The 26,012-nt window shown below is 40.2% G+C and overlaps 3 protein-coding genes across 5 annotated transcripts; 1 reads left to right on the top strand and 2 right to left on the bottom strand.

Moving 5' to 3' along the window:
- Positions 1-1,641: 1,641 nt before the first annotated feature.
- Positions 1,642-15,801, bottom strand: maco1b (macoilin 1b). 3 transcript variants are annotated; one of them, XM_035168046.2, is made up of 11 exons: positions 15,352-15,801; positions 13,817-13,958; positions 12,067-12,193; positions 10,859-10,982; positions 10,005-10,183; positions 7,787-8,345; positions 5,976-6,134; positions 5,600-5,782; positions 5,354-5,468; positions 4,714-4,888; positions 1,642-3,903 (listed from the first exon to the last, which is right to left on the bottom strand). In XM_035168046.2, the coding sequence occupies exons 1-11, from the start codon at positions 15,429-15,431 to the stop codon at positions 3,701-3,703; spliced, it is 2,046 nt and encodes a 681-aa protein (XP_035023937.1). In that variant the 5' UTR covers positions 15,432-15,801; the 3' UTR covers positions 1,642-3,700. The 3 variants fall into 3 exon arrangements, with proteins under 3 accessions (XP_035023937.1, XP_035023936.1, XP_035023935.1); XM_035168045.2 differs by having other exon boundaries at positions 5,348-5,468; positions 7,787-8,342; positions 15,352-15,800; XM_035168044.2 differs by having other exon boundaries at positions 5,348-5,468; positions 15,352-15,798.
- Positions 15,802-17,331: 1,530 nt separating this feature from the next.
- rhd (Rh blood group, D antigen) lies at positions 17,332-21,232 on the top strand. Its single transcript, XM_035168805.2, has 10 exons — positions 17,332-17,517; positions 17,812-17,992; positions 19,147-19,297; positions 19,418-19,565; positions 19,680-19,852; positions 20,009-20,146; positions 20,235-20,362; positions 20,444-20,523; positions 20,760-20,833; positions 20,923-21,232. The coding sequence occupies exons 1-10, from the start codon at positions 17,367-17,369 to the stop codon at positions 20,947-20,949; spliced, it is 1,251 nt and encodes a 416-aa protein (XP_035024696.1). The 5' UTR covers positions 17,332-17,366; the 3' UTR covers positions 20,950-21,232.
- Positions 21,089-25,594, bottom strand: tmem50a (transmembrane protein 50A). The gene is made up of 7 exons (XM_035168806.2): positions 25,465-25,594; positions 24,827-24,936; positions 23,657-23,769; positions 22,927-22,994; positions 22,556-22,648; positions 21,834-21,894; positions 21,089-21,746 (listed from the first exon to the last, which is right to left on the bottom strand). Exons 2-7 carry the CDS (start codon positions 24,926-24,928, stop codon positions 21,701-21,703), a joined length of 483 nt encoding a protein of 160 aa, XP_035024697.1. The 5' UTR covers positions 24,929-24,936; positions 25,465-25,594; the 3' UTR covers positions 21,089-21,700.
- Positions 25,595-26,012: the final 418 nt, after the last annotated feature.

Genomic DNA, 26,012 nt, shown 5'->3' with positions numbered 1-26,012 from the left:
AGCAGAGATGATTCTTCTCTCTGAAGGTGAGTATAAAAGACCAAATACGGGTGATTTATTCACTAACACAAGTGAGCAGCCTCACAGTGAATATATCTATACACATCTATTCACACCTGTGCTGAAAATTCACTATATCTCTCGTGATCAGCTGAGAAGACCATTTCAGTTTTAATCTGTTTCAACGTGTTCCTGGTTTTCCACAGGGATGGCTACAGGGACAGGGGGGATGGAAAGTGTATTTCCACCAAGGAAACTGCTTGCGGACTTTATGTTAATTGAGCAGGTCGAGAGAATCACCTAGGATTGGCTCATTCTCCTCAAACAGCCTGATTTGCTGTAGATTTGCGAAGCCTAAAGGCAAAACTGTGCCAGACATCAGCGGCTAGAAAAGACGCATTATAATCTCTTAATTCCACATGCTCCATTCTGCCAAAATAGTCAAATCATGTGGTTCCAAATTGAACCTCAGACAGCAATAATATACTGACTGTAAAACAAACGGAGGCCTAACCCTACTGCAGAGATAAGGAGTGAGGAGCATTGCTCACTGCACAGGTTTATCAGGTGTATTTTTGGGAAGACTGGCATGAGACAGAATGCTGAGTGAGCTTCTGACATGTACCAGCATTCTGTGTCCTTGGCAGACAGATTCTTTATCTCACTCCAAAATACTCTGTGCATGAACAGGGTTATCACTCAAAATTCAAACGTGACAGACCAGAATTGAATCTTTTTTATGGGTCCATCGCTGGAATCTCAGGACCAGAGGTCAGCAGAGCACAGAAACCCCCTGATTGTGATTACATATGAATTTGAAATATATAATTATCTTTATAGCAGTTTTTCCAATGGTGCACAACCTCATTTACCAAAGAGCCCAATGCTGCTGGATAGCACTGGAAGCACCATTGATTCACATGTTTTGACATGCTGTGATTAGCCACTAGCACGAACACATTTCTCATAAATTCCTTTTGTCTGAGCTGAATGGGATTTTCTGGTTTTGAAAAGAGGGATTTAGTGGTTCTTGACAGCTAGTAACCACAGTGTGTGGACAGAGATTATCTCTTTTAACCTACATTATACAGAGGGACACTGCATCCTAGTGGTAAAGAGAGGACAATGCGTCTTGGTGATCTTCAGACTAGAGTGTGTCAAAAAATTATTATCTCATAAATACTTTTTAAAGCTTTTTGGGGGGGGAACTTATGTCAGATCTGTCATAACAATCCACATTTAATATGTAACTTAACTTTGAGTATTTAGCAATGCATTTAATTTGAGTGAAGTAATAAAATGATTTATGAAAGATGACATTAGAATAAAATTAAACTGATGGGCTGACAGTGTTTGATATGTAATACAGGAATGGTTGAGATGGCTTAGAGGTGAACTTAAAACATATATACCATTAAATTTAGGGAATCAGATGAGAAACATGATTTATAGTTAGTTTCATTTCTGACAAAATCAATCAGTGACATCTTGTATTAGATCCCCTTAATAACCAACTAAAAAGAAAAAAAGATGTTGAGGTGTACAAATCTGTAGTAATACAAACTCGTATTCAAAGCTGAAGAAGTGTTTAAAATCAAGACACGTGGTTCGGGGGAACAGCAACAAACCGAAAGAAGTCAATTTGCAAGAAAAAAAAAAGTTTATTCCTTGCAAACCTCACAGAGCGAGCACAGCCAAGGTCAGACCTGGGGAGAAACAGAGCAGCGACTGTGGGCATAGAAAACAAAAAACAAACCAAAACACTTCTCTTAACTTTCTAACATCAGTTGACCCATCAACTGATTAAACTGTAATTTTCGCAACTTCTTTTTTTTCATCCCAGGAGCCAATGTCAGCATTCTGGGCTTCTCCATATACAGTAGGCGAAAACCACACGCACAACAGTGATCATTTCAGATGACAGCGAAACCACATCAGACTTAAGCGATTTTTCTCCCTGCAGGAAAATAACGATAATACCAGAAACAGGAGTAAAGAAAGCTGCTTTTAAAAAAAATAAACCAGCCACTTGCCCGACAGTTGCAAATACTGTAACATTCACAAAAGGAAATGTTTGACTTTCTAGTCCCTTACTTTTAACTACACGGTCTACTACAAGCAGGTGACCACTGTTCTCTACCTGCTAAACAGATACTTCCATTAAGTGATATTCAACTGGATATTTGACAGAAAAAAACAAATGTCAGCCAATTTATTTGCAGTACATTCTTGAACACATAACTAGAAGAAACGAGCATTCCAGTCTTGGCACACAAACTGAAGTGGAAGATTAATAAATAATAATATTTAACTGTTAATATTCAAGTTGGCATTTTCCGATGCTGTGTGTACATTGCACAATCCATCTTTATAAATTTCCCTTTCAAACAGCGTGTGTTTTCTACAGTGCAACTTTTAGTTGAAACTCAAAAAAAGAAAAAAGAGGGAGCGATGGCTTCAACTGAGGGAGTTGGGGTTTAACAGCCGTATGGATGAGCTTCCTTAGAGACCTGTGTGCAGTAGACTCTTTGGTAGATAACATCATGCCAATATACTGACAACAGGCAAACAGGAGTACAACGAAATCTATTGGTTTTGGTGCTTACCACTTTATCTGTTAACTGCGATGTCTATAACAAAATGGACAGAGCTGCCCTCCAGGAAATTGGCCCGAAAACCAAATCGGCTTCTGAAGGTAACTTTGTCCGTCTTGATTGGGCGAGGTCAAATTCTTATCCATTCCACCTTAAGCCAGATGCTTCACAACTAATTTGGGCTGGGTCATGTCTCATTATCTCTCAGTTTATGTCCTCTACTCAAGGCACTGTGATCATGACAACTGGAGAAAGACGATGCCGAGTACTGAGAAGCTGTGCACTTGCAGTCTTCTCTTTCTGCACTTCTTCAACTCAAAAACTCTTTCAGAACATAGAGCAAACATTTAGAGCTGCTGGGGTTTGTTTCTTTTCACAGTCTGTTTCTGTTTCCAACATCAGATCTTTTCCAGCTTGTTGAAATCGTCACTTGAAAGAGAAAAACCCCAAAATAAACAATTTACCACCAAACCCCAAAGCAGCGGAGGGCCGGTTTAATTTGATGTCTGATTGTGGATTGAAAGAATAAATAAAACATAACAGGGGAGAGAGTCTGTGCCAACTTTGCACTACATTCTTCTGGTTGTACAGATGTTGCCTTACTACCTTGTGAGAAAAAAAATCTGTCAAAAAAAAACAGGATACAAGTCAAGCTGTATGATGATGGAGAACTCTTGCCTTCCTGATTTTAGGAGGGAAAAAAAAAAAATCAACAAAAAAAAAAAGAAGAAGCTATTCCCCAGGACCAAAGAGCAGGTAACAGGCTGCAGTGGGGGGAAGGGAGAGCAACAACCTTGAGATGAAGGTACATACCCGATTCTGTGAGGTTTCACTAGACACTTAAGAGAAAAAAAATCTGGGACTTCCTAGTTGACATGTCCATTTTAAGTTTTTTTTGTCTTTTGTTTTAACTACAACAAATACAGTCACACAATACAACATCCTTCTGACCTGGCGAGGAGAGAACAAAAAACCCCAAGAAAAAACAACGTTCTCAGCCACAGACATGCCGAGCAGATTGGAAGGTGGTGGGCCTGCAGGTGAAATAAAAACTGACGAGAGTATGGATGGAGGGGAGGAAAGGATGGAGGGGCGGGACCAAGCGTTCACTTTTTCATTGGCTGGTAAACAGAGGCGTTGGGGTCGAGGCCGGAAGGATTGGTGTCCATGAACTTGGAGGAGTAGTGGGGGGCCACGGGGGTCATGCTGCTGGTGTCGGCTGTGTAGGAGATGCTGGGCATGACGGCCATCACTTCAGCTATCTTCTGCTTCAGGTCTTTAATCTCCTGGTCCTTCTGCAGGATTTGACCTGGAAGAAGACATTAACAAAAACAAGAAGTTAAATATATGATTACAACCCAAATATTATTTGTACGAGTCCTCACACTCTAAAGCCGTTTTCAGACATGGACTCTGACCACATCCATACTACTCATATGATAGGAGCCTAACAAATCAGCAAGTTTCCATTCAGTTTCCAAACATCTCGGTCCAGTGCCCATCCAGATTAAAAAGCTGCCCAGCAGTCTACAAACTAAAACAGGGCTAGGAGCATTTCCAAACTTCTCCATTCAGTGCTAAAACTCTGTAGTAGTGTGGACGCCAGACGTAATTGTTACAGAGATGATGCATCGTCAAACAAATCATTCGTATGGATGTAGCCTCAGTTGCCTTTCATATATTAAGAACACAGCAGGAGATTGTCCACATTCACAACAACGGGAACATTCAAGCGAGGGCGGGCGTCTGGGCAGAGCATGGAGGAGGTAAGACATGACGTATTAATCCGCTGCAGTGTTTTTGTTTACAGCATATCGACATCGGCGTCAGTTGTCATTTTCGTCAGGGTCTTCTACATGTATGGCACCTCATTTTCGACCTGAAATATTTGTATTCTTCCAGTTTCATGTCCATCTAGTGTTAGTAACGCCATTGACCCGCCCACTCAGTTGCTTCCTAATATCATCTGTACATTTTCCTGCTGCATTCTCACATGGGCTTACTCTGACATTTTCCTGACATTTTACTAGGCAGCTGGCAGGAAAAGTTCCAGAAAACATCCATGTCTGAAAGCAGCTTCAGTATCATGTGTGAATAAACATTTCGTCAATCAGCCGACCTTGTGCTATCTCCAGTTGTCTCTTGGCATCTCCCAGTGCAGAGAAGAGGTCCAGTTTGATCCTCGTCTCTGCACTCAGGCTGTTCTCCAGGTGCTGGGTCTTGTCCTGCATGGCTGACAGTGCTGACATCAACACCTCTGTGTCTTTTTCATTCTCCTTATATTTATGAAGCTCCTGAGGAAGAGAAGAGAGAAGTCCGGAGGTTAGTGTCTGTGACTGGTTAATTAAAAACACTGGCGACTGAATGTTGTGTTGTTGGTTTGTTTAGCAGACATGTTGGTAGCACTGTGTAAATACCGTCTGACAAAAAAAGCTGTTAATCATTGACTGACTTCTCTTAGAAAGTGTATTGACAATATTGTAAAAGCTATTGGCATTAAGAACTGAAAACATAGGCATCAACAAACCAGATCCACGGTTCATGAATTCCAACTCATGATTCCATAAGCAGAATTAAAAAGATACTTAATAAAGTTTGAAAATCGAAAAATAACAAGCAAACTGTAACTCACCTTACAAAAAAATTACACATAACCAAAATATAAAAACAAATGACTACATGCAAGTAAAACATTTGTGGAAAATGTAAATAATCTTTTACAAGTGCTTTCATTTAAAATTATATATCCTCACCTGCACCTTCAATTCAAGCTCTCGGATCTGGTCCTCCTTTAGCTTGATATCCAGTGTTAGTTTCTTACACTCTGTTTCTAATTCAGTGATTCGCCGCCGCAGTGTGTCTGTGCACTCCCCTCTGTAAAAAAGTATGAAATAAAGTATTGAATTACATTAAAGCTAAAAAACATCACACCTTGAAGGAAACAAGTGACAAGTCAAGAGTAAAATGGTTGAAAACTACCATTGTAACATCAGATGTGCACGTACCTGGATGCTGCTGCTAGTGCTACTGCTCTGGCTGCTGTGGCTTCCTCTAACTTCTTTCGCTTTTTTTCCTCTGCAAGTTGTTTCTCAGCATTGGCTCGAGCTTCCTGCTCTGCTTTGAGCCTCTTCTCTAGTTGGCCCACGGCCTGTTTGTCCTTTTGCTTTGCCTGCACAGCATTATGAAGCCTGCAAGTGCAGAGGCACACGAGTACATAGCATGAAAAGTCTACACCAAACTGTAAGATTCTTCTAGAAGATATTTCCCCAATCAGAAACTAGTTTTTGAATTTAAAGCATTTCCACAGTAGATTATGTAATGATTCTTCTGATAAAGACTGCTGTTTTCTTACAGTGACGTGTGACAATGAGCACCACTCACTTGTTCTGAAGCAGCTCATTCTCCTGGCGCAGTTGACCCAGCTCAGTGCGTATGGAGCGCTCTGCGCTGCCCAGTGAGCCAAGCTGGCTGCGCAGATCCTGCTCTACCTGCCGGCTGGCTTGCAGGTCCGCCTTCAACTTTTTAACATCCTGCTCCAATCTGTCAGAGGTGGGAGAGTTAAAAGAGGAGACGCATTGATGTGCTGCTTACATGACATTAGCATGATCTTTAGAAAATACATAGCGCTGCTGCTGTAAGCACAGATCAAGTTGAATTCCAAGAACTATTACACTCTAGTAACAATACGTTATATGTATATGTATGTAGCCAGGGATACAAGACTCTTCATGTTTTGGTCTATACAGACCAACCCTTCATTGTGCAAAGGTTTAGATCACAGAAGAGTCTCACAGAAGCAAAGCTTTGCCTGAATTATTGTTGTTGCCAAGGCCATCTCATATTTAATATAAGCAGATTTATGAATTACATGAAAAGACTATCTTAATTAAAATGTTAATGAGTTAGAGACACAGCCAGATACACACCTAAACTAGAATGTGATGCTACAGATATTGTTATATGTGGTATGTTTTTCCTATCTGCTGTCAACTCTGGCAGTCACCAAGAAAAATGTGCAACAAAAATCCACTTTTGAAAAGTACACCATTGACAAAATTCAATATAAAACATTCATAAGGCAGGAGGCACAACAACAATGACAGACATGGCACATTGTGGCCATTTACATATTAAATTGTTTGTCACCATCTACTAAATCTACTTTTACATCTGAGAAATAACCTGAAAAATAACTAAAAATCAACAATGTTGCCCACATTGGTTTGCAAACAGTGAGATTATATTTTTTAATCACCCTCAGTCAAATTATGTCACACCAGGAATATGTCATCTTAATGACCAGCGTTTTCCATTTTGTCCTCATCATTTCATCATGAACCGAATATATTTTTACACTTGTGTCTCGTATTGATAGATTTTTTTTACCATTTCAAATAAGTAAAACTTTAATTCATAGAGCTGTGTCTATGACCTTTCTGTCATAATGTGGAGCCCCAGGAGAAATCCTGCCACATCGGTGTCCTGTTGCACCCTCAAAGATTCTATAAAGCTTTTACCGGATGTCTTTACCCTCTCATGATGTTTGACACAACATGAAGCAACTGAGCTGTACATATTGTTCAATTATTTATTAGTCACCAAGTACTTGGCAATAAGAACCATCAGTTACAGCCACAAATAGAATCTAATTCTGTGGGAAACACTGATGACCATCTGTTTGCTTTGTGCAGGTTCTCTTACATCTTCAATGGCCTCAACTTGGGAGGTTAGCGGAGCCGATTTCAGTATTTTAAATGGACTTGTTTTGGCTGCATGAAGCACAATCAATTTCTGAGACTGTGTTTGTCTGCTCCAGGTACACAAGAGGTCAAAATGTAAATGGTGCGGTCAACAAAAACACAGCAGTGACGCATAAAATAAAAAAAAGCACAAAATAAACAGCAGGCAACAAAAACGTTTCAGTCAATGATACGGGTAAAGCAGCAAGCAATGTAAGAAAAATTACAATCATGCTTTAAAAGTACTGCTATTGAACAGTTTTGTTTCTGTATTCCTTCCACATCAGACCCAACCACACTAACACTCCACTCTTGACAGAGATATAATGTAAAGTAAGAGGATAACACCAAACAACAGCAATGATGCAGGTTTCGATGTTCATGTATTCATTGGCCAAACATTAGTATATTGACTAGTATATTAGTCTTAATGAATTTGCATGCTCTTCTTACCTAACAAGTGCTTCTGGCTTGCTCAGCTGGTTGTTGGGGATACAGTTGTCCGTGGGATCCCTGTGGGAGCCACCCGACATCCCCTTCCCCACCGATAACTTGTGCTTCTTCTCGTTCTTCCCCGAGGAAGAAGAAGATGATGGTGCAGAGGAGGGCACACTGCCGTTGGTAGCACTATGGCCACGGGGCGAGGAGTTGAGCGTTGCAGCATTGCTGCTAGCGTTTTTGTAATTTTTGGAGGAGGAGGAGGACGAGGAGGAGCAGGAGGAATTGTTGTCCTCTTTAAGCAACAGGTTCTCTGTACTGCCCAGCTCTGTGGCCAGTCTCTTGTTGTTCATATGGTTCTCCATATACTCCATCTCCTGGAGTTTAGAGTCCACTGATGATGGCAGGATGCTGTTGCTGTTGTGCTGCTTTTTAGTCTCCCCGCCGCCCCTTCCCTCTTTCCCTTTTTCTCTATACTCTAGTTCTGGCAGTGGCGCAGATATCTTTTTATTGGCTGGGGCGCCGTTCTGTGACACTGGAGGTGTGTCCACTTCCGATATTCCTTTTGCTGCTGCTGCAAGAAAACAAGAAATGAAAAGGTGATATGTATGAAATATATATGACAACTGTCTTGAGACTTCATCTCAAAGAGTCTCCTGGTATATCTGACAAGTGTGTAAATCTACATCTTTCATATTTTACACACGACTTAATATAAGCAGTGTGAGCAAGGGCACAGGATTCACATGTGTGAGATGGACAGACTTACTACAAATACAAATGCTACCACACAGCCCTGTCACATTTCAGTGATCTTTGCCTTTTACTTACTGGTTGTCTAGTCACAAATCATATGCTGGCTACAATTTTCCTACTTACTTCCCAACATATTGTGGTCGAACACCATTTTGCTTATGAAGGTTCGTAACTGAGCGAAATAACCTGGGAGTATTTAAGTGGCAGCCATAATATGCGCTATTTAAATTCTCTAAATGATAAAGAAAGGAGTTTCAATATTTCCTCACCTATCTATTTTAGTACAGAACAATCTTTTTTGAAAGGAAAGGACAAAATGCCACCTCATAAACACATTGGGCAGCTACATTTAAAGTGATGGGAAATCATGCATGCATGGCAGTTGTGACTAGACAGATCCATGTAAATATAAAAAACAGAATAGCCGTTTTATTCTCCTGACACGATCCAGAACTGATGTAAATCCTCACACCATCGTCTGAGCCCGATTTCTTAATGTCACATTTGTTCAGTCAGGAGTCATTTTCAACAATAAGCTTATTGAAATTTTGGTTCACAGTATCGTCATTTCAATCCCCCAGTTGTGGAATGCACAAAATGCTCCACTTATCAAATATATAAAAAGGTCAAAAGCACTACCAGGAAACTCTGTCTCTGAACATCATTTACTCTGGTCCCTTGCTCATTTAAAAAAAATTTTAATTCAATTATTATTACAATGGCTCAACTTACTTAACTTGTTTATTCCTCATGTCATTTATTATTTCAAAATTTCAGTCCAGTTTCTTCCCCTAAGTAACTGATGTTTAAATTTTCCCTCTGTATAAACTGAAAATATCAACTATTATGTCATTCTGTTTTAACTTTTTCAAGAATTGTAGATGTAAAGCACAGTTTGTCACTAGGCAGTTGCAGTCTGTTCGTAGCTCAACGTAAACTAAGTGGGAGTAATATTGGAGTAATGTCAACAGAGAACTTGATAGACGTATAGTTATGATGAATAGTTTGTTTTTAGGGCCTACATTTGTCATCATCCATTAAAATCACATGAGCAGGACCAAAATCTGTTGAGAAGAGTCATTCCCAAATTAAACATTAAACTTCACATAAATCAAACAGACTGTATTTTCTCAACCTTCATGTTTCACAATAGCTGTAAAAACTTTAATACTTTTTCTGTATCATACATTACTGTATATTTTTTACACAATAATGGGGGAATAAAGTACCTGCTATAGATTTTACAACAATCTTCAATGACTGATGCAAAAATAACTGGCAGAACTTACGGCCCGTGGATGCGTCATTACTGACTCAAGACAGCGAACTATCCGGACACAATACATGCCTATTTCAAGACATGTCCATTTTGTGATTTTTACACGTCTAATAAAACTGTGTGATTTTATTATCCAAATCTCATATGAACCTGAACCGTGTGCACACAGTATGAAAGGCACATGGGTTTGAAGCCTACCTTCTTCTGCTTCTCGCTCTTGCCTCTGAAGCATCTGTTGCTCTGGAGGCAGAGCCTGCTGCAGGAGCTGCATGTAAAACTCATTCTCCTTCTGCACCTCCTTCTGCTTGCGGAGACGCATCTTATAGCTCACGTAACTCTTGAAGCCAAAGCCAAGCGTGACCACTGGGTATCCAATGCTACAAAGAAGGACATAAAAAAAGACACTTACAAGTCGACCCTTTGATTATAGTTTGAAGGGAAAAAAAGGAGTCATGGAAACATTGCTGCAGAAATTGACTCATGTTATCAAACTAATAATTCTGCTTAATTCTATGTAACCAGTTCAACTTAAGGCATAATACAGGCTAAAAAAAGCCAAATCCAGCTGAAATGTAAATGACTCCTCGGAGTAAAATTATTAAGCCCTCTTAGCCTTATACAATACTGTGTATGAATATCAATGTTCACTGTAGAGTACTCATTTCAGCCTCCTTCAGATCACATGAAAGTGCAGACAGACCAATAGGCAGGATACAGCAGTTCATACTTGCATAATAAGCTATGTTTGAGTGCTTAACTCTTTAAGATTTTCAGGAAAATCAACCCTAAACTGATTTATCATGAAATTCAGCAAAGGGAATAAACTTAGAGGCAAGTGGCCCACAACAATGTGACATCACTGACCTCATGAAGTCAGAAACGAGTGAAAGAATCTCTGTGTTCAGATAAAACAGTATTTCCTTCACATCATTCCTCAGCACCATGGTGACAAATTCACAGTCGACGCTAAACTCAGACATGCCTTTCGATCAAAGCGGGCCCTTCAAGAACAGTGTGCTGCCGCCCCTTGTTAAAACAAAACAGTGGCTCACCAGTGTGCAGCAAACGGACGACACAAGTCCACGTGGAAGTTCTTCAGGTCTTTGAATCTGATGGCTGCCTCTATGTACACAAACAGTATCCATAGAGACACTGTGGGCAGACAGACACCTCTCTCTGAAAAGAAAAGCAGGATGAAAATGTTAGAACTGGGCATTAAATTGTGTTCATAGTAAAGAGCAACAACTAGCAAAGCTCGCACAGAATACTTGCCATAATTAAAAAAAATTCATAAGACACTGCCTAAATCATAATTTTATAATATTTTAGATCGAGAAAGGCTTTAATTATTTTCTCAGTGACAGTTAAAGAATTTGGCATAAAATGTATTGATTCTTTTATTTATCGTTAGTTTATAAACCATACTAAAACAACAGGTGCAATACTGGTTGTAAAGACACTGATAACTTAGGCCATAAGATGATGTTGCAACCACTTCAACTGTCCCAACAGACAGTGGCAGGGTCATTAGCCTTGATTAACATTGGTCTGCCTTTGTTTACCTTTTCTGTCCCTGCACACTTGCAGAGACAGAAAAGGTTAACAACTGGTAAACACTTGCTGTGATCGCTTCATTGCCTCTGAGCCCTTATGACAGTGTGGTCACGATAGAGACATTATCCACTGTCTCCTTTGCTGTAAGACTCTCACACACCTTTACCTCCAGGCTGTGTAAAGGTCAGAAATGTTAATACTTCTATGGTTGTGAATGTATTGCGAGTTACGTTGGAAGACTCCGAAAGCAACTGGTGACCATTCTGCGTTTCTCCCTCCCCCAACTGGCATGAGGATTTCAATCTGACACCTGGCCTTTGGTCAACACAGGGGGATACCACTAAATCAGAGTGACAACTAATCTGTGGAGCGCAGCTCACTTACACACACCATGCAAAATTCTATGAAGCAAAATGTGAATGCGAAGCAAACTACTTTTCACACCTGCTTTTCCCAGAAGTAGGAAGTAGAAGCTCTAGAAATTACTCTGACATAATAGGAGGATTTATCTTAAATGTCTTTTGAGAAAATAAAATGAAAGCTTGGGTCAACAGAACATCTGTAGACACAAAGGTCAACTTTTGTTCCTGAATTACAAACAAGCCTCTCGGAATGTCAACTTATCACTGGCATTTGACAACTTCTCCTATGCAGCATTAGAATAAAATAACAAATGTCAAGACATCTAAACAGAAAAGGGTCGTACCTGTGTGCCAAACATACTGCACCCACACATAGGTACTGGCAGCGAAGAATAGCCATTGCACTGGGATGAAGAGGAGGCAAATGATGTCCGAGGTAAACGCCACACACACAAAGAATACTGAGAAGGCCTGTAAGTGAGAGGAGAGGTGGTTACAATTAACAAAAAACATAAGCAGGGAAGAGAGATGTAGATAGTTTCTCTGTTAGTATTTCACACTCAGCTCAAAAAAATTACAATGTCAGCACATGAAGTATCAAAATTTAAACCAAAAAGAAAATAGTTTCCAGGCTGACAACTAGTGTTTAATTGTTGGACATCAGTTCACTGAAGGATCATAGCCCTATCTGTATCATTTGTAATGGGAGTGATCTCCTCCTGGGTGATTAACTCCATATTGAAGTTATGAACAATTCTACAGTGAATAAAGAAATATTAGGTGTTTGTTTCTCTCTTGCTACATCTTTGTGAGACATGGACGCACGAACACACGCACACCTACACAATGCATTTCAATGAGAACAAGATATCGAGCATCTGTAGTGGACCAATGGATATATAAAATTAGGATATATTAACATTAGGATAATTTTTTTAAGATTTACAGCGAGAGTAATGTAATAGATATAGAGAGTAATCTATAGATATATCAATATGTATGTCATGTCAGATGAGAAGGACGATCCAAACAAGCAGCAAACAAGGTTTGTTGTTTTTGAGTGTTCATTTCTAGCGATGAACTACCGATACGATCTGATTTGTGACGTTCATTGTATACCTGCTGCAGCACTTTCTGCCTGCTACATTTGTAGATGCTTTCTCCCATTATTCTGACTTCCAGATTCTCATAAAGTGTCTCCTTCATTTGCTTGGATTTTGGTGTGTCAGAATGAATGCTCTGTTTGTTATTCTATGATTATATATGATGATAATCATCTGACATTTTACTCCACAAAATCCCTTTTCCTCTTGTATGATGAGGTAAATCACTGATGATCTTTACAAGTACATAAGAAATCTGATTATTTGGAGCACTCAGGTAAGGCATGAATTCACTGCTTTGAATCATAGCAGACACAATTTAAGCTTATTAATAATAATAATATGGCATATTACAGCAACACGTTGTATATATTTTTTAATTTTAATTTTTTGTGTACAGGCATTTGGACTTGTGGTGGAATGATAAGTCAGGTTTTATAGCGTGTGAGACAATTGTCTACAATGTGATTCTGTCTGTGTGTGATTTTAGACATAACAGAAGGCTGAAAAGGCAGTCCAGGTCTAAACTGCTCATATATGTGTTGCTTCTTTTATACTTGTGCATAACTAACAACGACTTAGATGTTTAGTCAGACATTTGTCAGTAAATTGTTAAAGCGAATAGTGTGCTCCAGTATCTTATTTTGTTTCTGTCTGTGAGAATTAGTCCTATTTTTAGCACATTGTTTAATACTGAGACAACCAGCCTCTATTTGCAGAGGGGCTGAAGCACAACAAACTCCTTCTACACCTTAGCATTTACGTTTGTTTGGAGCTCTGATTCAAACCTGCCTCCAAGCAGGAGATGAATCCACCAATCATTTTAGTCGACACTCAGGTCCACCAAACAGTTTATATATGAAAGATGTGTGTGCCCTCCACTCTGTGAACTGTAATTCATAACATACTTCTTCGCATTTTTTTAAAGATGACAAACGTTTCTTCAGAAGGCATAATTCCAGTCTAACACTTTATACTATACTATACTCACCAGCCCCTGGTATCTAAATGAGTCGTAGACACTCCGGATGAAGAGCCAGAACGGCCAGAGGTACTCGAACCTGAACTCTAGTACAAAGTCTGCCAATAGCACCAGTGCCCACACCACCAGGAACTTCAAGTACAGGAAGGTACTGAAAAAATGAGCAGAAAAATTTGATGACATGAAATGTTTTGAAATGCAAAAACACCACAACCTTCAAAAGTGTGTATTTTCATATTGGCCATGTGATTTGTCCTGATAAAAAAGGTGCTCATCTTTACCCTCATGAGTCATTAAGTTGATATATCAAAGAGATTGCACTTGATTGTGGGTGTGTGTTGAGTAGAGTGTAAGATGCATGTCTCTGGAGCTGCTGTTTGACAGATTAGGTGCTTGTGTGCGCTGCACTTAGTCTAAGCTGCTTATGTTAAAAACTGCAACTGAATACAAGTATATGGAAATGTAATAGACTTCTGCAGGAATTCTGTAAGAGGCCCATGTCTGCACTTAGGCATTATCTTGTGTGATGCTGCTTTGAACATTAGGACATGACAATAGTTGTATTATTTATTCAATTACTGCATTTCTTAAGAGGTGTTGAGGTAGCACATGCCCAGAGAGTGATGATGTAAATTGCTGCTGGCTCTTTCCTAGTGTCACAGTTAATAGGATAGATTAATTTGATCTCAGTTGACATGTTTTTGTTGGAACAGTAAGACCCAGAAAGTGACACAGTGGGGGTGTTCTTTGAGCTCCAAAGCATGATGGTTGTGTGATTGAGGGGGGCTTCTGCTCAATAATTCAAGGACTTCCCTGCAACTCTGAGTCTAGATGCCACATGTGTAACAAGTGGCTTCTAACGCTTGGTTTATCAGACACATAGGAAGTCATAAAGATGTAGCACCTGTCAGGTGTAGCTGTAAAGACAGTCAAGCCAGTTTAGTGTCCAGATTGACTAGTTGTAAAGCAAGCTCAACAGAAGGCAGGTTAACTGGCTGCAGTCTTATCGTGTTTACAGTTAATTTTAACATGGGTTTGAGTATTACTGGACGAGCAAAGTGTGTGTGGTGAAGTTGGCAATGAGCACAACAAGCTGCTGTGGAGCTAGCCAACTAAAGTTACATTAGCTAACAGGGGGGCAGCTAATTCTGACAGAGCTAGCTGATGACAACTGACGACACATGGGAGGCTGTTTACTGAGTATCATAAAAACCTTATTTCATACAGTAACGCTGCTGTTACAGAGACTGTGTGACATGGTTCATTACGGACTGTATTGCGGCCTAACGCCGCAGCTAGCTTAACAGCTAACGGTGCCTTCCAACTGAATGTACAACCATAACATACCGCTAGCATACATTTGGCTAATACTAGCGGCTAGCTAGGTTAATAAAGAGTGCTAACGGCTGCAGTTAATTAACACACGAGTGTTAATGGCAGTCAACCCCACGCTCTGCAGATACTAAGCCGCGGGCATCTCCATTCAGTGGCCCTCGTTTGAGTCGTGAAGAGGAGGACCCTCCGCCAGGCTCCATAGAAGTTACCTGCCGTATATACCCTCGGTGATTCGGTTCCGTTTCAACGGCCGTCGGAGTTTGCTGCAGTCCGCATTGCGCCGCTTCATCCTCCTCCTCTTGGCTTTGGCCTTCGAGCAACCGCTGTAGTCTTATCCAGTTTTCTTGCGTACGCAGACAAAAACAAATGGATAAATGAAGTCGCTGTGGTTGTGCGTCGCTGTTGTTATTTTTCGCTCCCTGCTGGAAACAAAGAAATAAATAAAGCACTCTATTCGGGAACCTCCTCTTTTTCTCTCGGCGCAGGCTCAATAAGCCTCGAGCCTTCGCGCTGTGTTGTACGTTACGTGCAGTTGTCAGACGGCTGGAACGTCCAATTAATGTCTCCGCCGAGGCCGCTCCGTGTGACGGATCCGGGGGTGAGCCACTCAGGTCGCACCGCGGCCGCTCGGTCACTTCCTCTCTCCGCCAAACGCAGCGGGACAGAGCGAGGAGCCGAGGGCCGCTGGGTGAGGAGCGTCTCCCCCCTGGACCAATCGGGTGTCTGTGGACAAATCGGGCACCGACGATGGACCAATCAGCTGCTCCGGGAAGGCGGGCTCAGTCGTAGAGGTCCCTGCTTTTGGTTTATTATTGTGAGCAGGAAAAAGATGCGTTTTAGAGAAAAAATACACTTTGTGCCAAACAGAAAAATTCAAACATTATAACAAACTGGGGTTTATTATATTTACTGACAGATTTGGCCCATGGTCATGTGCGCTCTCCATGGTCATTGCTACCAGGTTAAAATGTGTGTGCATTGTCTCTATAAGCGTGCGTTTGACAAAAAACAACAACCTTGGTTGCAGTTATCATTAAAATTATGATTTATTGTACCCGTAGATGTAACCAAAAACTAAAGTGAAACTTATTTATATGACATACATTGTCATATGTTTTTTATTAGCGAATGCCATGTCTTAATATCGCAGGTATATGAATATGGGTTAGGGTTAGAAGTGATTCTGTTTTAGAATGGAATAAGCAGTGTGTATGCGCATGCGTGGGTGTGGATGAGTGTGAGGGTTTCTGCTCCGAGGCCTTGCTCATCTTCTGTTGTAATCCAAACAGTGTATCACCTATTGGTAAAATATATATTTTATTATTTAATAATAACCAAAATTATGCTCTTCACACTTTGTATACAGAGTCCACTAAGACACAACATAAAATCTGTTTTACTTTTCATTTCATTTGCAAAAATCTTTGTCGGATTTTAGGTCCAGACATTTGCATCATTAGGATCTTCCTTGATCTTCAGTTTTCAAAAGTAAATTAAACACACACACGCACCTTGACCTTTGCTTTATCTAAGAAGCAGATATTCTCTGGGGTTTCTTCTTTCCATACACTCCAGTGACAGTGTACAAATTAATCTGGTCACTCTAATTGGTTAGATGTTTACATGATGTTAAAAACAAATCATGTTTTCAAAGACAACAATACATAAAGAGGAACAGCTATAGAGCAGTAGTTAAATGGTCTTTTAAGCATCTTTTATAGCATTTTATAAAGGAAACAGTTGACGAGTTAAATAAAGGTGGACCTCCTTATACAAATGCATATATACAATGTACATGTTTGTACAATTATTCTGTCCCACTGCACTTTACTTTACTTTATTTCTGTCTGTGGTTCATATTCTCTGCATATTATTAGATTTCTTTTCTATTGCCATTTTTATTCTTTTGTCTACCTCATTTTGACTACCTGCTGCTCTAACAAGTGGATTTCCCCACCGTGGGATCAATAAAGTTTGAACTCATCTTATTGTATTTATCAAAGCCTAAATTCTCTTTCTAATACTAGAGTCTTAGTGTTCTTAGTTCAAATAAAAGACAGGTTTCAATGAGCTTTAAAATCAAATTTGAATATGCAGGACCAGTCCAGACCCGTTTCACTCTGCTTGCCCAGAGCTGATAAAAAAGTTGTGTTTAGGGTTGCGCCCTTATTCAGACCCTTCCACTTGCATCAGTTGGAGAAGAAGTGAGCAGAGAACATCTCTAATGGCTCCTCAGTACGCACCAAGTCTGCGCTCCCGTCTGGCTCCTATGCTGCTCCTCCTGCAGCTGGGCTTCATTGTCATTTTTGCCTTTTATACTGAGATCCAGTACCATGGAAAGCCACATGGGGACACCTTCAGTAACATCTACCCAGGTGAGTAGTGAATTTGGAAGACAATAGAATTGTAGACACTTTTAAGCTGCATCTTATAGCTTCTTTAAAAAGCTAAATAAAGTCACATTATATGTCAGGGGTATAGGGAGGGGCTGCAGTTATTACTGTTGCTTGATGATAAGCTCCTACAGTTACTGGCTGTTTTTGGGGCAGATGATATGGGTTGTCTCCTGAAAACGCAGCAGAAATGAACCAGAAGTGACTGTATTAACACATTTGTTATTCAGATATGTGACAGGTTTTAAAACATGCTATATGTCTCTTTTATTGCAGAGTTCCAGGATGTGAACGTGATGGTGATTTTCGGCTTTGGCTTCTTGTGCACTTTCCTTGTGCGTTATGGTTTCAGTGCCTCAGCCTTCAACCTCCTTGTGGCCGTCATGGCCACACAGTGGGCAGTCATACTCAACGGCATTGAAGCCTACAGTGGAAAGATACGGCTGGATTTGAGGAGGTAGCACATCACATTTCATTTTCAATGATTTTATGAACGATCTCTTCTAGTTCCTTTACCTCCATCTTCATCCTTGACATAAAATGTTGGATGGCTCAAAAATGTCTTGCAACCAAATATTGATGAGACAGAAATAATGACTATTGGCCATGGCACAGTAAATACACGTTAAAGCACCTGTCACATTTAATAACAATCTGACCTTGAACAAGCATGTCAACACTCTCTAAGATCAACTTTATCCAAGAGAAACCCAGAAATTGTTATTCATGCCTTCATTTGCTCTTGTTTGGGTTATTGCAATTCTCACCTGCCTGAGCCAGCAGAGTTTACATCAATTTCAGATTATCCAAAACACAGCAGTCAGACCTTCCATCAAATCCACGGTCTCCAATTCTAACTTCTCTTCATTGGCCTCTGATCAATTTTAGAATCGATTAAAAAACTTTATTGTTGACTTTTTAGGCCCATTCTGGACTTGCAGCTAACTACATTTCAGATCTGAGGTCCTGAGCTGAGACCCTTTACTAGCCATTCCTGAGGACTGAGGTTGACCAGGCCCCCACAATTTGGAACAATCTCCCTGAGGAGATCCGTCTGGCAAACTCCCTATTTTCTTTCAAACCGCTCTTAACTCTTCTTCTTCCAAATGTAAAAATGCCTAAAATTGAATAACCAAATTAAAATGGCTTAAGTTTTTGAATCCAGCGATTGCAAATACCCCCATGTTTAGTGGCGTAATGTGCCGGGGACAACCAACAGAAGGGAAGGGGAGTGGTGCGAGGATGAGGGAGTTGAGGAGGAAGTGTGCTTTCACAGGATTTTTGGTCTGAATTCCCCTTCATGGCTTTGTTTTCATTCATTTATTTAAACCAATTATTTTAATAATTCCATAATGTTTTGTCTTTATTGGTTTTACTCTTTTCTCAACTGTCACATTTTTATTCTGTGTTATTTGTCCATTGTTTATCTTCATGTTGTCTAATCTTCAAATTGCTTTTCTATTGTTTGCCCATGATTATTATTTATAAACTCACAAAGCACCTTGCAAATGTGTGTTTCGAAAGATGCTATATAAATAAAGTTTATTGTTAGTATTATTATCATTTTAGAGTTCTAGCTTTTATACCACTGCTTGTAATGTTTTAATACAGCTTGGTAGAAGCAGAAATGTGCACGGCCTCCGTCCTCATTTCGATTGGAGCTGTACTGGGGAAGACCAACCCTGTTCAGCTCATCCTCATCTCTCTGCTGGAGGTGTCAGGGTTCATCTTGAATAAATGGGCCCTGCAGACTCTGCTGAAGGTAAATTTAATTTGATCCTGTGTTTCAGCCTGCCATCAGATCTTCACACCAGTGTATTGGCTTGTCCTGATTTTGATGGCACTGTATACCGCTGCTGCTGCTGATGTTCCCTGACTGCAGGTGCGGCTGGTGAACAGCATCATGATGCTACACATCTTTGGGGCTTTCTTTGGACTCATGCTGACCTGGATACTGTATCGGAAAGGTTCAGAACAACGATTTGAAAAAGAGAGATTCCACCACAGATCTGGATTATTCTCCATGTTGGGTGTGTAATACTAATAGTTTTCCTGGTGTTACTGCTAGGGTTTGTTGTGCAGCAGGTGGGATGGCTGTCCTTCAACCGGAGAACAAAATAGAAAGCCTGTTCTCTGTTCTGCAGGGACTGTGTTCCTCTGGATGTTCTGGCCCAGTTTTAACTCGGTGCTTGTAGATGATCGTAGTCCCGGGGGAAAGCTCGAGGCCGTGTGCAGCACCTACCTGGCCCTGGCTGTCAGTTCTGTAACAGCAGCTGCCGTGTCTGTGCTCTCCAGTCCCAAGGGAAAACTCAACCTGGTATGATCTGACGCCTGATATCTTAAACATGTATCACAGTGAGCTGGACTGAATGGGTGCCTGCCTTGAGACCAGGAAATCTTCCCTAAAATTATATCAGTCAATATGCTTGGTGTCGGCATGATCTGACTCTTTATGTCTTCGCTTCTCTGTCAGATCCATATGCAGCGGTGCACCCTTGCTGGTGGTGTTGCTGTTGGTGTCTCAATGTCTGTGGTTCATCAGCCATGGGAGGCCATGATGATTGGATTCACTGCTGCTGTTGTATCAACAATTGGACACAGATATCTCCAGGTTTCTTTTAATCACCAATAAAATAACCATTTTAGTCCTTAATCAAATAATGTACATCCCGGATTCCTGATAATCTATCATTTTCTAGACTAAAATGCTACTTGCATTACAATTCCACGACACCTGTGCTGTTCTCAGTACACACGGACTCCCTGGTTTACTGGGATGGACAGCACATCTTCTCCTGCAGATTAAAGACTGCGACGACCACACAACGTAAGAATGCATCAGTCAAATGAAAGGCATCACAGCACCCAGCTCAGAAAAGGTGTGATACCTTGTGTCCTTCATTTGCAGAGCAATCCGGTTTGCTGTAGTTCACATTTGTACTCTCCTCCTCACCGTCACTGTAAGTCTTTCCATGGGAATCATCACAGGTAAGTTTCCATTTTTAACAGCCTCATATAACAGAGGACAGAACATTCAATAAGGAGGTTCTGAATAAAATGTGTCAACGTTATGTTTTCAGTATTTTAATGAAATTAACCTTAAAACGCCTCTTTTTACAGTGTCCTACAATTCAAAGGATGAAAACCCCAGCTGTATATGGATTGTGTTTTTATGTGTGCCATTCGTAAGCTTGTTTTCATAGGGACTTTTCTGTATCTTTAAGGACTTATACTCAAGTGGGACTTCTGGAGACCACCCCAGGACAAGAAATGTTTCGATGACCAGGCTTTCTGGGAGGTATGTAATCAACATTATATATCCCTTTCTACAATGAAAATAATAGTTTCCAGTGAGACTCAAAGACAAATTATTTCTATATTTTGCAGTTTCCTAATCTAGCAGTAAAAAAGTGAGAAGGTGGAGAAAGACAGGCCAAGTCTGGAATCCTGGAAGTGAAAAATATTTTCATGTCAATGTATAATATTATATAAATGTATTATTATAATACAAATGTGTTTTTTTTTTTAAGAATGAAGGTTTAACCAGAGAAACATCAATGTAAGTCATTTATTGTTCAGTAGGTTTTTGTTTAATGTTGTCATATTTGTCACGAAATAACCTCATGGTTTGGATGTTACACAAGCAAAATGTATAGGAGTAAGTATAGCAATAAACAATAAATTTGGATGATGTTCAGAGCTGACAGTGTTTACAAACAACCCAATATGGTTACATTCGGTATGTGTGTATGTGTACAGTATTTTGAAACATGGCTCTTGATATATTTTGTATCACAATAACTTATGTTATTTCCACTCAATAGACAGTTCAAATTAAATCAGTGTAGTCAGTGTACCCAAAGGAAACATGGACAGTTCAGGGCAGTAAATCTTCCAAAACACACATTTTGTTATACACAACTTGTAAACCATTCTAACTAGGCTACATTTAACAATTTGCCACATTTGAAATTACTTAAACTTACAATGATTCTATTACAATTTGTGCTTAGTTATGATTTAGCTATTATACAGCAAATGGTTTAAATTAAACATGTTAATTTTAATGCTAAAAAAGTTTTTTATATATATAAAGTGAGGCATATTGTCTCATACAATATAGAAAGCAACGTGTTGAAGAGTGGACATAAAGACGCACAGTCCATTACTGCCACAGATCCTCTGTGCGTCCAAACTTGAAGACCAAACCCCTGCATGGAGAGACAGGAGGGTGGTATGAGAAAGTGAAGGTTGAGCATGGGTTGAAAGTAAGATGCCACTGAGGACTATTGACTTACCCAAAGAAAATGAATGCATTCTGGAAGAAGACGGCAATACCCGGGTAGACGACAGGCTTCTCTGCAAAAGATAACAGGTTCAGAGAGGTTATAAAGTGGGGCAGTTTGTACAATTTGGTACAATATCACACTTAAGTTGGATAATATTTTTTCTTCTTTTTTTCCCTATGGTATGCATCTTCAGTTACTCCAGTTTATTCCGTCTCTCTTTTGAAAACACAGCTCATTTATGTTGCCTTTATGTATGAAAACCGATACATCCGTTTCAAACAATGTACGTCACCGCCCACAACTTCCATGCATCGTTCATGTTGACATGGTTGTTAAGCGCTACATCCACTAGAGGGCAGGGTGGAGTCCAGAGTTTCTGACAAACACTGGGATGGTCGGAGAAAGTCGTAATAATGTAAAGAGAAAAAAGTGGCCGTGTTGTAAATCCGTTGTGGTCTGTGACGCCATTTAAAAACACGTTGTGGTCAGGGACACGTGGACGGTAAATTAATTGTCGAAATTTCTTGCTTGTGTGCGGTTAACACTACCCCCATGATTTCCAGTGGCCCTGCTCCGTTCAGTCCTTATCTGCAAGCGTTCACAAAACATCCACAAATAAGGACAAAATGAAAGCAGAGAGAGTACGGACAGGAGGGTCGTCCATTTCCAATGTGTGAGACCCTTACTGAGCAGTCAGTGTGACTTGCGATGTGCCAAGTGGACAAACTTACGAGGCACCACAAATCCTCCAAACAGAATCCACATGGAGGCGATGAGAGAACCAAAAGCCAGCATGAAGCCAATGAAGAGCCACACTCGTGCACCTGCAGACAGAGATAAGAGAGGGTGGATTACTGTGGCACTCAACATGGTGCTTCTTTATTGGTTTGTGTTTTACTGCATATGTGTTGCAATGGTTGTACAAGGAAACAAGCCTGAAATTAGGGCAAAGTATGATAGAAGCTACATGTGACCTGCAGAATATTTTAATGACTAGAGAAGAACCCCTCAGCACAAATGGGAAATGAAGAAAATGAACTGTATATGGAGAAATATGCCCATAATACAGAGTAACTCATCGTGTCTTTTATACCACACTCACCCGTCTGTCCAATGCAGCCTTCACTGTAGCTGTCTCCTCTCACTTGTCCATTTGAAACAGCATTTATCCTAAATGGGTCAAACGGGGGGGGGGGGAACAATTACAAACATATCAGAAGCTACTTAATAGGTTACTTTTACCTGATTGCTTACATGGATTTATATGCTGTATACATGTCTCCACTTAAGATGGGCTCAGACTAAAGGAATTTCAGGCCTATTTAACCCTGATTTGATCCTACCCAAACATGTTTGCAGAAATATGGTACGTTGGTTGGTACCAATGTTCGGCCCAGATTAGCTGGTAGTGTGAGGGGTTGCAGAGCGATTCTTAAACCTCCAGAACCGGCCCCAGAATTATTGGGGTCACCCTGATAATTTTAGAATATGTTTGATTGATTTAGGATTTAAAATTGGGATGATTACGTCAGTATTTTCCAAGCAGAACCAGAGCAGAGAGAGACAGGAGCAGCTGATGGTGCTAACGAACAACAAAATATTCATTCTGCTTTTGTTTATTACCATTATAGCAAGTTGTGACTGAAAAGCTGTACTTATGTCATGTAATAACAAATGTTTCATTTCAGTTGCAACTTAACAACTCTATCAGCTGAGAGAGGCCTCATGATAGGGCCGCAACACAAAGTGAGTGGGCCATGCACTGACAATTTTGCCAAACTGAACTTGATTATATTGCCTCCGAGAGAAATAGTCCACAAAGCCCGACTTACATGAGAAAAGCCACTGTAGCAATGACTCCACAAGTGTGGTAGGCGTGATGAAACACTCCCTCATCAGGATATTTCACTGCCGCGTCGATGATGATCCACCAACCAGTGAAGAACTGCAACAACACGATTCATAGTTAGTCAGAGGAGATCACTGAGGCTGCTTTTAGACATGCACTGAAGTCCACACATTTTCCATTTTCCTGAAATATGAGTATGGGAGAATGCAAATGTCTCAGTCAGATATTGTTTTGCCAGCCCCTTGGTAAAATGTCAGAGTGAGTCCAAGTGAGAATACTGCAGGAAAATGTGAAAAGCGAGTGGACGTATTGATGCGTTTTTCTAAAGCATGATGGACACAATGCAGACGAATTTGCACTTTCTCCGCCATGTCTGCATGGGTTCCTCTCTGGGTACCCCGGCCCACAGAAGGTTAACTGGAGACTCTAAATTGACTATAAGGATGAATGTGAGTGGGAATGGTTGTCTCTAAATGTTGGTACTGCCATACGCTGGTGACCTTCCAGGATGTAGCCTGCCCCTCACCCAATGTCAGCTGGGATTGGCTCACTCGTTCCTAAAAAGAATAAGCGTTATAGATAATGGATGGATAGCAGTTTCTGTTTACTATTTACAAACAGGAATCCCCAATTTGACTCATTCTGTAGAGATTGTCGCAGAGGATGACATATTATACATTATTATAACATAACATTATTGAAGCTTCTGGAATAAACTGGAACACCGGCGTAGCGTAGCTGACAGTATGGCGCTTCTCGTTTGTGTCGTCTCCTTAGGGTTGTCGCAAGTGTCACATGACCACTGAAACATGATCTGATTGGCCGGAGGTTTGGTTCGTTGTGAGACATTCGATTGATTTTCCCTGGTATCCCAGATGTTTAATAAGAATTTTTGCAACTGAAATTTAGGAGTTGAATTTTGGCAACTGAATTAATGGGACTGAATTTTAGCAGTCGAATATATATACTTTAATTTTTAATTTTTTTAAAGTGAAATTTTTTATTCTGAATTTGTGAACATAAAAGTAAATAAAAGTGAAAATTACTTAATTTGAAGACTGAAATTCAGTGGCAAAAAATACTAATGCATAATTTCAATTAAAAAAAATTCAGTGCTAGAAATTCACTGGCTTTAAAATATCAGTGTTCATACCAGCACTCCAGCTGCTACAGATGCGATGGTGTTCCTCCTCTCCCCCCAGTCCACATTACACTCGCAGTCTCCGCACCGGATTCCGTCCAGAAAACCTGACATGGCTCCAACTGTTGAGTGTGAAAGTGAAAGCAACATCATTAACTTCAGAGAAACACTTTAGTCTAGATCAACGACACGAGTATCTGTGATGAACAGTGGATTATATATATATATATTATCAGATCGAGGTCTAAAGTGTGTAAAATCAATGTGTAGCCTACTTCCGGGCGCAGTAGCTGAGCAGTAAAGATGATGCTCAGCTCCCTCAGTCAAACACTGAACACCAACAACACTAACTCCATCTGTATCCACTAGATCAGCAGCAGACTAACACATATTTAACCTCCAGTGTGTCGACATATCACTTTAACACGCAGCAGAAGCACACAGAGTCCACACCGCAGAAAACAAACACGGCCGTGTCGAGGCTTTTGTTCATCGCTTTGATACCAGCGAACATTTCCCAAGGTTTCTTCCTCCTGCGTAAGAGGCGGAAAATAACGTCGTAGCTCGAAGGACAATGTCTGAACCAAGCAACCACACGCGCCTAAATGCCCTTATTTCACGCCAAAGTGGTTTTGAGATGGATTCGTTACCTTTTAGTCGCTGTTTTGGTGCGGACCCCCCGGTTCAACCAGACTCTGCTTCAGAAGGAGCTCGGGTCACGCACATGCGCAGTTAGTCCACATCCTGTACGCGAGAGAGCCGCTGCGTTCAGGAACCGTGGGACATGACGGGACTTGTTCTCAAAAGTACATGAAAATACTACGCAAGTACTCGATTTGTAGTAAACCTGATAAGTAGGGATAGTAATACGTTCATAAACTTATATTTCACTCAATATGAAACACAGTGGATGAGCATTTTGTAGAGATCCATTGACGTTGGCATTTACTTCTACAACTGCTACTACTACTACTACTACTACTACTAATAATAATAATAATATTTATAAAAATTATAAAAGTATAATATTTATAATATTATGATTATTGTGATAGTAAATTAATCATAATGATAATAATGATGGTGATGATGATTATAATAAAAACAATAAGACGAAGAAGAAAAAGAAAGAGAAAAAGAAAAAGAAAAAGAAAAAGAAAAAGAAAAAGAAAAAGAAAAAGAAAAAGAAAAAGAAAAA

This window comes from Hippoglossus stenolepis, chromosome 10 (genome assembly GCF_022539355.2).
Source record: "Hippoglossus stenolepis isolate QCI-W04-F060 chromosome 10, HSTE1.2, whole genome shotgun sequence".
Taxonomy (NCBI): domain Eukaryota; kingdom Metazoa; phylum Chordata; class Actinopteri; order Pleuronectiformes; family Pleuronectidae; genus Hippoglossus; species Hippoglossus stenolepis.
The sequence above is the reverse complement of the archived record's forward strand: the minus strand, read 5'-3'. Positions and strand labels throughout refer to the sequence as shown.

What these genes read in the sequence shown, in the direction of transcription:
- rhd (XM_035168805.2), top strand. Translation starts at nt 17,367, where the DNA reads ATGGCTCCTCAGTACGCACCAAGTCTGCGCTCCCGTCTGGCTCCTATG. An exon ending in CCCTGCAGACTCTGCTGAAG is followed by an intron (nt 19,298 to 19,417) that starts GTAAATTTAATT and finishes CCCTGACTGCAG; the next exon opens with GTGCGGCTGGTGAACAGCAT. An exon ending in CCAAGGGAAAACTCAACCTG is followed by an intron (nt 19,853 to 20,008) that starts GTATGATCTGAC and finishes CTTCTCTGTCAG; the next exon opens with ATCCATATGCAGCGGTGCAC.
- maco1b (XM_035168044.2), bottom strand. Translation starts at nt 15,431, where the DNA reads ATGAAGCGGCGCAATGCGGACTGCAGCAAACTCCGACGGCCGTTGAAA. An exon ending in GCAGTATGTTTGGCACACAG is followed by an intron (nt 10,983 to 12,066) that starts GTACGACCCTTT and finishes TTTTCTTTTCAG; the next exon opens with AGAGAGGTGTCTGTCTGCCC. An exon ending in CGTCCGTTTGCTGCACACTG is followed by an intron (nt 10,184 to 10,858) that starts GTGAGCCACTGT and finishes CCTTCTTTGTAG; the next exon opens with CATTGGATACCCAGTGGTCA.
- tmem50a (XM_035168806.2), bottom strand. Translation starts at nt 24,928, where the DNA reads ATGTCAGGTTTTCTGGACGGAATCCGGTGCGGAGACTGCGAGTGTAAT. An exon ending in CTGTAGCAGCTGGAGTGCTG is followed by an intron (nt 23,770 to 24,826) that starts GTATGAACACTG and finishes GTGTTGTTGCAG; the next exon opens with TTCTTCACTGGTTGGTGGAT. An exon ending in GCTACAGTGGCTTTTCTCAT is followed by an intron (nt 22,995 to 23,656) that starts GTAAGTCGGGCT and finishes TGACCCATTTAG; the next exon opens with GATAAATGCTGTTTCAAATG.